This window comes from Moschus berezovskii, chromosome 22 (assembly GCF_049115385.1).
Source record: "Moschus berezovskii isolate FMDL1 chromosome 22, NW_MosBer_1.0, whole genome shotgun sequence".
NCBI lineage: Eukaryota > Metazoa > Chordata > Mammalia > Artiodactyla > Moschidae > Moschus > Moschus berezovskii.
In genome coordinates this window covers 14,422,424-14,434,982 of record NC_142481.1, presented here as the reverse complement: position 1 = coordinate 14,434,982, position 12,559 = coordinate 14,422,424, and the positions used below count along the sequence as shown (strand labels likewise).

Sequence of the window (12,559 nt, the reverse complement as noted above, 5' to 3'; positions counted from 1 at the left end):
TCTGTACCTGAATACCATCCCACAGGACTGTCCTGTCAGTAAACAACATTCTTCTCAGTGCGGCCCAGCTTCGTGGCCACATGTGGCTACTGTTTCATCAGTAGGGCAAACATGCAAAAAGGGCAACAAGTCAGTAAATTCCAAGTTTCTTTAAACAACAAACAAACAGTAAAACTTTCCCAATTTTTGACAGTGCTGGTTCTCTGCCGCACAGGCTTTCTCTAGTCGCAGAAAGCGGGGGCTACTCCCCAGTTGTGGCACAGAACTTGGTTGTTCCACCCCATGTGAGATCTTCAGGGCATCAAAACCCATGTCTCCTGCATTGGCAGGTGGATTCTTTACCAGAGCCGCCAGGGAAGCCCTCCCAAGATCCTTTTATAAAGAAAATTTGTGAAACTACTCCTTGATCAAATGTGTAATGATGTTCTTAACAGTTTGCTCAGCAGGAAGCCCACTCGGGGGCAGATCGCTGGCTGCAAAGGCCGTTATAGAAGGACAGATGCCCTTCCCACCCCAATGATGCTCACTAGCTTCCTTTCAATATGGGGAAAGAAACTGAGGGCAACTTAATACACAAACAACACTTTACTTCCCATACATATACCAGCACCATCCCACAAAACTTTCTTCCATGATGGAAGTGGCTCTAACATCTCTCTAGCCCAGGGGCAGCAACTGAGTTCACCTATATCTCTTATCATCACATGGCAGACACAAGAGATGAACATGTCCTCAGACCTATGTATTCCCGGGCCCATAAGGACAGTCACATTGAGCATAACTGGGACTTGCTTTAAGGAGGCCATGGTGGGTGGGGGTTACAGTTGACATCCTGAAGGATGAAACCAGTCACGGGAAATCATGCACCCATCCACAACGGGGATTACAGACCCCTGCCCAACCTCAATCCTATCCACGCTACAGGTTGGCATTAAAAAATTTCCGTTCCCAACACATGCATGGATGGCCCTTAGCTGCTGACTTAAGACCTCTCCTCAGTCTATATTAAAGATTACTCATCTTACACATTTCCCCTACTCTTCTCTGATATGCCATTAAAACAGCAAAAGGACTGAAAGAGATAAAACTCACAAGGACACTCACACAACCAATGACGAGGAAACAAGCCCACCCAAGCTGTGGTCACACACTGGACTCTACTGGAAGTTCAGAGAAACTGAGACCACGTCTGGTCCCACCCATCTCTCCTACCCACGTCCTGATCAGAGTGGTAGCTTCTAGAAAGGCTTCTGGGGGTGTTTCTTGCATTCCTTTTAGACAAAGACCCACCACGGAAGACCACAGGATAGTTCCTGAAACCTTAAATCCCACATTTATTATAAAGGTGCTATAACGGGAAACCCTGATCTTCATGATGGGCTTATCGGTAGGATTTCTGGTAGCGGGCACGAGCACCAGGACCTCCAAACTTCTTGGATTCGCAGCGACGGGGATCGGCTACCAGCAGGGTCCGGTCGTACTGGATGAGGATGTCTTTGATCTCCTTCTTGGAAGCCTCATCCACATCTGGGGATGAAAGGACGGGAGAAGATTTAGATGCCAGCAAGTGTCCTCCCACTCTTTGTGGCTAAACGCCAGCCCTTGACATGACCCCACCCACCTGCTGGGAAGGACCCACCCTCACTCACATTTCTGGTAATAGGCCACCAAGGCTTTGGAGATGGACTGGCGGATGGCTGCGAGGAAGACACGACAAAAGATGCGTCAGCTTTATGGACACCCAGGGATGGGACCCTGCCCTCAGACCCACCTTCCACCTATGTGCCCAGTGTCTGGGACTCACCGTAAATCTGGGCCACGTGACCACCACCCTTCACTCGGACGCGGATGTCCACACCAGCAAATCGCTCCTTGCCCAAGAGCAGAACAGGTTCCAGTAGCTAGGGTAACAAAAGACGTTACAGGATTTTAGATCACAACCTGCCACTGAGCCATCTCACGGAACATTCCTCCACGGCCCTCTACAAGTAGCTCTTGCCACTGCTGGCCTCAAAGTGGAAGAGGGTTGGGCTGTTACTCGAAGCCCCCTATACACAGCCAGCATAGCAGGGAGATTTCTAAGACAGAAGAGTTTGTTGAAGTCAACTTGAATCCTACCTGAGCAGTTCCTCCTCCTGTGTTTCTCTCTGGACATCAGATCACCTATTTTTTAAACCTGATTCTTAGAATGTGGGCACCTTAGCCCAATAGTAAGGAAAATCTTTGCAGCCACTAAGCTTGCCCCAAATGGTGAAAAAACCACTCCTGGGCTATGTCAGGTGCTTTTCCCCACCTAAGCTCTCTGCCCTCCCTTTGCACCGCACAGATTTTCAGAAAAATTACGATGCTATAACCCTACTTTACCTACTTTAGGCCTCAGTTCACAAGTCCCCCCCACCCCTGCTCTGACCCTTCCACCCGAGTTTGAGTCAGAAACCTTCTCTGGGAACGTCTACCCCAGTTCTGACTGTTTGGGAGCAGTGTATGGTATTGGGTCCAGTCTGTGTCTCCCGCTGGATTCAAAGCTCCAGGAGGGCAGGCCCTGCGTCCCTCTAGGATGGCAGAACCATCCAGGTCACTGCCTTGTTGCCAGCACCCAACACAGGATGCACACACAAAACCTTGAGTAACCTGTCAGTGACAACAAGCCACAATCTCATTCACCTGCTCTACTAAGTTCTAACTAACCCTGCCAACAGTTCTTTACCTTCCCACACACGCCAACAACCTCACACAGAGAATCTAACTTACCTTCACGACAGCCCTTCAAGGAACAACCTATTTCCATTTTACAGAGAAGGGAAGTTACTGCCCCAAATAACACAGCTAGAAGAGGCAGAAATCAAACTCAGACATCTTTCCAGTCTGAGTCAAAAAAACGGAGGCCTTCCAATAAAACTTGATATTCAGGGGGAAAAAAAAAGAAACTGAGGCTTAAACGGAGAGAGGAGAGGAACTCCTTTCACAGCCAAGCACTACAAACCCAATTTCTGTTCTTGTTCTTCTAATGGTTACTGAGTATCTACAATATTCAAAACCTTACTTCAGTCACAATGTTTTGAGGAACAGAACATTGATTCCTGTCCTCAGAGTGAGCAGACTACTGTAAAACGGCCATTAACTTACTGCAAGTCATCAGACCCCATAAACTTTGGAAGCCCCCATGCCACCTCGTTCCAAATGAGTGGCTTTCCAAATAATCCAGTTAAGCACCTGCTTAATCTTCAACATCCACGTTTCCACTCTTAATTCAAGCTTTCGTAATATCGCCTGAACCCCCCAACACCCAGCTCCATCGTCAAATATCCCATTTTTCTATTCCCTACTCAGCCTCTAAACGTCCCACTGTTGACAGCAGACCTTTCAGTTTCCAAGATCGACGAACTCCAGGAACCCATTTATTTCAACATCTCCGTCTCCAGAGCCCTCCATCCAACCCAAACGCCCGTCTTCAATCCCAGCACCTTGTATTGCAGCGTGCGCGGTTCGATCATCTCCAGGGGTCGTCCGTTCACCTTGATGAGGCCGTTACCTCGTTTGCAGTGCGCCACGGCCGTGGCCGTCTTCTGTGGAAAGCGAGGAGAAGAGAGCGGAGCCACGTGAGCTCTGGGCCTCGGCTCCCAGTAGACCCCGGATTCCTGCCCACAGACTTCTCTCCGACACGGGCCTCCCCTCGTCCCTACCACAGGGCGCCCGTCTCACCTTGCGTCCGAAGACTTGCACCGACTGCAGAGGGCCCTTAGACGGCATGCCTGCAGACGTAGAGAGCAGATCCTCACCGCGCGGCACCGCAACCGGAAAAGGAAAGCGCGGGGACACCCTGGCCGCTTTTCAGGGTCTGCGCAGGCGCGTTGTGCTCAGCGTTGCGACGGGAAAGAGCTTTACGGCTTGTGGGCGGGACTTTGGATTGGCGGCAGGAAGGTGGGTCCGGGGGGCGGATGGGGCGGGAACTGGCAGTGGAAGGTACTGGGCTGAACGGTGTCAGGGGCCGGCCCGGAAAGGCGAGTTGTAAAGTCACTCAGTCGTGTCCGACTCTTTGGGACCCCGTGGACTACAGCCCGCTAGACTTCCAGGTCTTTCACTGTCTCCCGGAGTTTGCTTAAACTCATGTTCATTGAGGCGGTGATCCCATCCAACCATCTCATCCTCTGTCGCACCCTTCTGCTGCCCTCAATCTTTCCCAGTATCAGGGTCTTCTCTAATGAGCCGGCTCTTCGCATCAGGTGGCCAAAGTATTGGAGCTTCAGCTACAGCATCAGCCTTTCCAATGAATCTTCAGGCTTGATTTCCTTTAGGATTGACTGGTTTGATCTTCTTGCTGTTCAAGGGACTCTCAAGAGTCTTCCCCAGCACCACAGTTCCAACGGATCAATTCTTCAATGCTCAGCCTTTTTTATGGTTGAACTTTTACATCCCTACATGACCAGGGGAAAAATTGTAGCTTTGACTATATGGACCTTTGTCGTGAAAGTGATATCTTTGCTTTTTAATATGCTGTCTAGGCTTGTCATAGGTTTTCTTCCAAGGAGAAAGGAGGGTGAAGACAGGCCATAATTCACATCCGCAGTTCTTGTTGACCACCCCAGCACTCATTTGCGTTTGGACTCTTCATTTATCTCCCTTTGCTCCCATCCTCAATAGATTCTCACACATGCACGCTCACCCCCACACCTCCTTCCCACCGCCAGGAGGTTGCTTCACAGTTGGCAGTCTTCCTCTCTTCTAGAATTCCTCCTCAAGAATCCTGGTAGGATTCAGAATCCCCCTCCTCCTAGAACCCATCTCCTTAAACCGTCCTCCCCAGAATCCTTTTCCTCTTAGAGCCCCTTCCCCAGAAACTTTCACCAAAACTCCCTTCATTTTAGGGACTTCCCTGGTGGTTCAGTGGCCAAGACTCTGAGCTCTCAATGCAGGGGGCCAGTTTTGATTCCTGATCAAGGAACTAGATCCCACATGCCCCAATTAAGACCTGGTGCAGTCAAATAAAATAAAAAAACATTAAAGGACTTTCTTCCTTTTAGAGTCTCCTCCTCCCAAAATTCTCTCAGAGCCCTCATCTTAGACTCCCTCTTTGCCTTAATCTCCCTCCACTCAGGGTCCCCTTACCCCTCTTTTCCCCCAGAATCTTCCTTTCCTCAGAACCCACAATGCCTAGAATGCCCCTCCTGCAGAAGCTTTCTCTCCCCTAATCCACTTTTCCCAGAACTGCCACCCCCTCCGAACCCATTTTCACAAAATCTTCATCCCAGGACTTCCTTGGTGGCTAAGACTCCTTGCTTCCCACGCAGGGGACCCAGGTTCCATCCCTGGTCTTGGACCTAGAACTCACATACTGCAACTCATGCACAAAGATCAAATATCTCCATGTAACTAAGACCTGACACAGCCAAATAAATTATCTTAAAACAAAAAACCAAAATCTTCATCCTTCTCAAAGCCCTCTCTTAAAATCTACCTTTCCCAAGAATCCCCAGTCCTCCCACCCCCATCTGAGGAAACTCAAGATGGGGTAGCCCCTTGCTCCCCACTGCTCAGGATGCTCCCTTCCCAGCCAGGAGCTTCCTTTCAGGTGTAGGTGGCAGTCGGCTGCCTCAGTTTCTCTGGCAGCACTGGGTCTGGGGTCCAAGGTTCAAAGGGGTGTGGTGGCTCACGGTTGCCCGGAGGGCGGAAACAGTGACGATTGGTGGGCAGGTCTGGGGCCAAAGGGAGGAACCTGCAGCTCAGAGTCCAGCTCCTAACGGGTGACAGAGGGAGAGGGGCCAGGGGCCAGGGAGACAGGCAGGAAGGACCCAGAAGCTGACCTGGGGGGACCCACAGACCTCCAGACACACGGCACCAGAGAGAGAGGCACACATGGAGGAGAAGGCAAAGACTGGACCAATGGAGGAGAGGAAAATGAAGAGAGACATCGGGTCAATCAGAGATGGAGCCAGAAGTCACAAGTGACGGGGCAGAGAGGCCAACGCTCAGAGAAAGAAGTCAGCAGGTACAGGCAGACGTGAAGATTCCAAGACTCTTATGGCAGAAATAGGAGAAAGGGCAGCAAAGACTCCCAAATAAGCACCTGAAGGAGGAAAGCTAACTGGTGTTTTCCAGTGGGAAGACAAACAGGCCACAGAATGCACAGGCTGGACACACTCTGGACTGCCTCATGGGGCTGTTTGGGGGACAGGGGACGCTTCTGAACTCTCCGGTCTCTCCAGGATGATCCTAATAACCTTGCTGAGTCTGGTATCTTGATTGGGGGAAGGAAGGGAGGAGAGTTCTCTGACCCATGACCTCCCTACTCTAGGGTCACCATCTCCCCCAGCCTCTGGGAGTACACTTCCAGGTATCTATGGATCGAGTAGAGATGGAAAGGCAGGGAAGGGGCATTTCCTCCATTTCCTCTCCCCCTTTTCCCTGTTTTCCAACTTGCTCCATCTCTCTGTACCTCTTGTTTCCAGAAACCCAGGCTGGAACCAGAGAAAGTCTGGGGGTGGGCAGGGTGTCCATGTGGCCTCTCTGGACCACCCTCCTGCTGGTGCTGCCCTTGGGAGGCCTAGGATCACCCCTCTGCCTGAGGGAGCCTTTCTACTTCCTCATTGCCATCACGAAGATGCTGGTGAGGACGGAGGGAAGAGCCAGCAGACAGGGGCAGGCTAATTAAGGAGTGGGGTGGGTGGCATGTTTGCGGAAGGGTCAGTCTCTCCCTCTCCAAGATCTGATTTTTCTCCCTACCCTACAATTACAGGAAAACAAAAATGATGGCAGTCTCTACACCCCAGATAATCTATTGGTGAGTATCATGTTCCCTCTTTACTGAGGTTGGACGTTTAGGAAGAATCCACTAGCTCAGGACACACAGGAGGCAGGCAGGCTGGTATTCTGGCTGTCCAATTCTTGATCCACCCCCAGTCTTGACAAACATATTTTGTTCACAGCTGTCTGTAATACCTAGTACAGTGACTGGCATATAATAGCAACAAAGGATGATAATGACTACAGCTATTATTTTAAAATATATACATTTGTTTGGCTGCATTGGGTCTTAGTTGTGGCACCTGGAATCTTTCATTGTGGCACACGGGCTCAGTAGTTGCTTCTCAGAATGTGGGATCTTAGTTCTCAGACCAGGGATCAAACCCCCATCCTCTGCATATGAAGGTGGGTACTTAACCACTGGACCGCCGTGAAGTCGCAATAACAGCTATTCTTACATAGTTTCTTACTTGGTGCCGGGTACTGGTCTAAATACTTTAGGTGTATTGGCCTTTTTTGGGGGCGTGCGATCTTAGTACCCTGACCAGCGATTGAACCCTGGGCCCCTAGCAGTGAAAGCACAAGCGCAGAGTCCTAACCCCTGGACCACCAGGGAAGTCCTAAGCATATTAGCTTAATTACTGTTCACATTGACCCTACAAGGTAAACAGGGATGTCACGTATGGATGTGAAGGTTGTACACTGCACAAGGGTCCCACACCTACAAGGACAGCATTCTCATTCTGGATGTATTTGTCAGTTTCTGGCAGATGGCAGTAAAGTATCTTGTTCTAACAAAATCAGAACATGGAAGCATTAAGGAAGGAAGATCTTTTTCTAACTTGCACTTCTAGTATAAGTAGGGATTATTCAGAACTCCATTTACAGATGAGGAAACTGAGGCTTAGATTGGTGAAGGGGCTTGTCCCAGGCTACAAGTCAGAAACTGTGGGAGTGAGGACTTGGGATCAGCCCTTGCCCAGAGACACCAGATCACTCTGTCTCCACAGGTGTGTCCTGCTGAGACTCTCCGATGCTTCCGGCTGGAGCTGTCTGTGATTGGGTTTGAGGAGGGCCCATCCGTGGGGATTGCTGTGTTCCGCCTACAGCGCCTACTGGATGCCCTGGGGTCCCGCCTGTGGGTGACTGGTCAGGGCCCTTGTCCACCCTGCGAAGGACACCCTCAGAGACCAGTCCCTCTTTTTCTGGCCAAACTCTTGGAGTTATTACAGGGGACTTGTGCTCGGGAGCTGCCTTCAGCATAAACTTCAAAGGAGGTCTCCCTGGTACTCCAAAAGAGGCCAGGTGGGGAGGGAGAGGAGACTTGATCTCCAGCCCCAGTTCCTAAACCCTAAGCCTTCTCCTTCTAGGCCAGAAGAATTTACCTGGAGCCCCAGAAGCTAGGGGAAGAGGTAAGAAGGAAGAAAATAAGGTGAGATGTGAAGCCTGAAATCTCTGGCCTACTGGTGCAGGAGGTTGGATAAATTTCCCCACCTTACCCCATTGTTCTCCCTCTCTTTCAGATACTTCCTCCTCTCTCTGCTTCCAGGAAGGGACAATGCACACTTGTCCTCTAACCTCATCCCCATCCCTTGAGGAGAGGAAGTCTTGTGGCTTATATCCCTGGCTACAAATAATCACCGCTTGGAGAACTTTTAAATACTGCTGGTGGCTAGATCCTAGTCTGGAGAACTTGACAACTGGTCACTGGTGAATCCTGAACATCAGTATATTAAGAGTCAACTTTGTTGAGGAATAATTTACATACAGTAAAAGGAGAAGGAAAGGCAGAGAGAAGGAAATGGCAGCCCACTCTAGTACTCTTGCCTAGAAAATTCGGATGGAGGAGCCTGGTAGGCTACCTGGGGTCACAAAGAGTCAGACACGACTGAGCAAGTTCACTTTCATTTTCTTTCACTTTCAAAAGGTACCCATTTTTTTAAAAAAATATTTATTTCATTGTGCCATGTCTTAGTTGTGGCATGTGGGATCGAGTTCCCTGACCAGGGATTGAACCCTTGCCCCCTGCATTTGGAGCATGGAGTCTCAGCCACTGGACCACCAGGGAAGCCCCAAAGGTACCCATTTTAAGTGTACATTTCAAAGGATTCTGACAAATATATATATATAGCCACATTTCAATGACCCCAAAGCATTCTTTTATGCCTCTTCCCTGTCAGTCTCCATCTCCAGTCCTCTGACTAATCTGATTTCTGTTTGTGTAGATTGGTTTTGCCTGCTCTAGAAGCTCATATGAATGGAATAATACTGTACATATCCTAGTATCTGGCTTCTTTCACTCAGTGAACGTTTTTGAAATTCATTCATGTGCATTATCAGTGTATTGTTATCATTCCAGTGCATGTATGTACTGCAACTTCTTTATTCCTTCTCCTCATGATAGACATTGGGTTGTTTCCTGTTTGGGGCTACTATGCATCTCTCTTATCCTCTCAACTGTTCTCATGTGCTGCCAGATGGAGAGTTGAGAACCACTGATACACCAAGAAAGAATTTTCCACAGGGAGAAAATGATGGTTCCCTCTCTTTCCTGGAGTAACTGCCTTCCTGCAGAAGGGTCAATAGGCATTTCTCTGTGGAATCCCATTCTAAAGAACTGCCATTTAAAGGAACCAAACTTAGGGACTTCGATGGTGGTCCAGTGGCTAAGACTCAATGCTCCTAGTGCAGGGGGCCTGGGCTCCCTCCCTGGAGAGGGAACTAGATCCCACATGCCTCAACTAAGAGTTCACAGGCCAGGACTAAATATCCCACATGCTGCAACAAAGATTAAGACCCCAAGTGCAGCAACTAAGAACCCCGGGGCCTAATAAAGAAATACATATTTAAAGAAGAAGAAGAAAAAAGGAAGCAAGCGTATAGAAAAAGAAACTTTTGTGAGTGCCACTGTCAGCACTCAGTAACTCATTCCCCTGTAACTAACTAGGTATATATTAAATTTCTGTAAATTGAATCCAGATTTCTCATCGTTTACGTGGTAATTTTAGCAATGTGTTCTAAAAGCTCCCGATTTTTTTTTCCCCCTCCATCAGGTTAATTTTTATCTCTCCCTGATGCCTGTTATCTTTGCCATCTCTCTGACAAATAATTCAGTTCAGTTCAATCACTCAGTCGTGTCCGACTCTTTGCAACCCCATGGACTTCAGCACGCCAGGCCTCCCTGTCCATCACTAACTCCTGGAGTTTACTCAGACTCATGGTCCATTGAGTCCGTGATGCCATCCAACCATCTCATCCTCTGTCGTCCACTTCTCCTCCCGGCTTCAGTCTTTCCGAGCATCAGGGTCTTTTCAAATGGGTCAGTTCTTCGCATCAGGTGGCCCATCCAGTTACACAGATAATTTTTCTGAGCTTAGGTTACTTCATCTGAGAAATAGGGGTATCTACCTCCCAGGAATGTTTCAGAGGCTGTGAAATAGAATCTGACTTATTTGCAGATTTGTTCAGTTCAGTTCAGTTCAGTCGCTCAGTTGTGTCCGACTCCTTGCGACCCCATGAATCACAGCACGCCAGGCCTCCCTGTCTATCACCAACTCCCGGAGTTCACTCAAACTTATGTCCATCGAGCTGGTGATGCCATCCAGCCATCTCATTCTCTGTCGTCCCTGTCTCCTCCCGCCCCCAATCCCTCCCAGCATCAGAGTCTTTTCCAGTGAGTCAATTCGTCGCGTGAGGTGGCCAAAGTTTGCTAATTCCCTGCCTCCTCACGGCCTAGCACACTGCATTAGACATCTGGACTAAATTTCTTCTGGCTAACCGAAGATGGAGAAGCTCTATACAGTCAGCAAAAACAAGACCGGGAAATGACTGTGGCCCAGACCATGAACTCCTTATTGCCAAATTCAGACTTAAATTGAAGAAAGTAAGGAAAACCACTCGACCATTCAGATATGACCCAGATCAAATCCCTTATGATTCTACAGTGGAAGTGAGAAATAGATTTAAGGGACTAGATCTGATAGATAGAGTGCCTGATGAACTATGGATGGAGGTTCTTGACATTGTACAGGCGATAGGGATCAAGACCATCCGCATGGAAAAGAAATGCAAAAAAGCAAAATGGCTGTCTGGGGAGGCCTTACAAATAGCCGTGAAAAGAAGAGAAGCGAAAAGCAAAGGAGAAAAGGAAAGATATAAGCATCTGAATGCAGAGTTCCAAAGAATAGCAAGGAGAGATAAGAAAGCCTTCCTCAGCGATCAATGCAAAGAAATAGAGGAAAACAACAGAATAGGAAAGACTAGAGAGCTCTTCAAGAAAATTAGAGATACCAAGGGAACATTTCATGCAAAGATGGGCTCGATAAAGGACAGAAATGGTATGGACCTAACAGAAGCAGAAGATATTAAGAAGAGGTGGCAAGAATACACAGAAGAACTATACAAAAAAGATCTTTATGACCCAGATAACCACGATGGTGTGATCACTCATCTAGATCCAGACATCCTGGAATGTGCAGTCAAGTAGACCTTAGAAAACATCACTGCAAACAAAGCTAGTGGAGGTGATGGAATTCCAATTGAGCTATTTCAAATCCTGAAAGATGATGCTGTGAAAGTGCTGCACTCAATATGCCAGCAAATTTGGAAAACTCAGCAGTGGCCACAGGACTGGAAAAAGTCAGTCTTCATTCCAATCCCAAAGAAAGGCAATGCCAAAGAATGCTCAAACTACCACACAATTGCACTCATCTCACGCGCTAGTAAAGTCATGCTCAAAATTCTCCAAGCCAGGCTTCAGCAATATGTGAACATTGAACTTCCAGATGTTCAAGCAGGTTTTAGAAAAGGCAGAGGCACCAGAGATCAAATTGCCAACATCCGCTGGATCATCAAAAAAGCAAGAGAGTTACAGAAAAACATCTATTGACTATGCCAAAGCCTTTGACTGTGTGGATCACAATAAACTGTGGAAAATTCTGAAAGAGATGGGAATACCAGACCACCTGACCTGCCTCTTGAGAAACCTGTATGCAGGTCAGGAAGCAACAGTTAGAAGTGGACATGGAACAACAGACTGGTTCCAAATAGGAAAAGGAGTACGTCAAGGCTGTATATTGTCACCCTGCTGATTTAACTTATTTGCAGAGTACATCATGAGAAATGCTGGGCTGGAAGAAGCACAAGCTGGAATCAAGATTTCCGGGAGAAATATCAATAACCTCAAATATGCAGATGACACCACCCTTATGGAAGAAAGTGAAGAGGAACTAAAAACCTCTTGATGAAAGTGAAAGAGGAGAGTGAAAAAGTTGACTTAAAGCTCAACATTCAGAAGACTAAGATCATGGCATCTGGTCCCATCACTTCATGGGAAATAGATGGGGAAACAGTGGAAACAGTGTCTGACTTTATCTTGGGGGGCTCCAAAATCACTACAGATGTTGATTGCAGCCATGAAATTAAGATGCTTACTCCTTGGAAGGAAAGTTATAACCAACCTAGATAGCATATTAGAAAGCAGAGACATTACTTTGCCAACAAAGGTCCGTCTAGTCAAGGCTATGGTTTTTCCAGTGGTCATGTGTGGATGTGAGAGTTGGACTGTGAAGAAAGCTGAGCGCTGAAGAATTGATGCTTTTGACCTGTGGTGTTGGAGAAGACTCTTGAGAGTCCCTTGGACTGCAAGGAGATCCAACCAGTCCATCCTAAAGGAGATCAGTCCTGGGTGTTCATTGGAAGGACTGATGCTAAAGCTGAAACTCCAATATTTTGGCCACCTCACGCATAGAGTTGACTCATTGGAAAAGACTCTGATGCTGGGAGGGATTGGGGGCGGGAGGAGAAGGGGACGACAGAG

At 48.1% G+C, this 12,559-nt stretch overlaps 1 protein-coding gene across 2 annotated transcripts; it reads right to left on the bottom strand.

Annotated features, from left to right (window-relative positions):
• Positions 1–570: 570 nt before the first annotated feature.
• Positions 571–3,863, bottom strand: RPS16 (ribosomal protein S16). Of its 2 annotated transcripts, none has more exons than XM_088829899.1 (5): positions 3,703–3,863; positions 3,465–3,566; positions 1,805–1,901; positions 1,650–1,729; positions 571–1,527 (listed from the first exon to the last, which is right to left on the bottom strand). In XM_088829899.1, exons 1-5 carry the CDS (start codon positions 3,748–3,750, stop codon positions 1,459–1,461), a joined length of 396 nt encoding a protein of 131 aa, XP_088686025.1. In that variant the 5' UTR covers positions 3,751–3,863; the 3' UTR covers positions 571–1,458. The 2 variants fall into 2 exon arrangements, with proteins under 2 accessions (XP_088686025.1, XP_055268155.1); XM_055412180.2 differs by having other exon boundaries at positions 1,650–1,697.
• Positions 3,864–12,559: the final 8,696 nt, after the last annotated feature.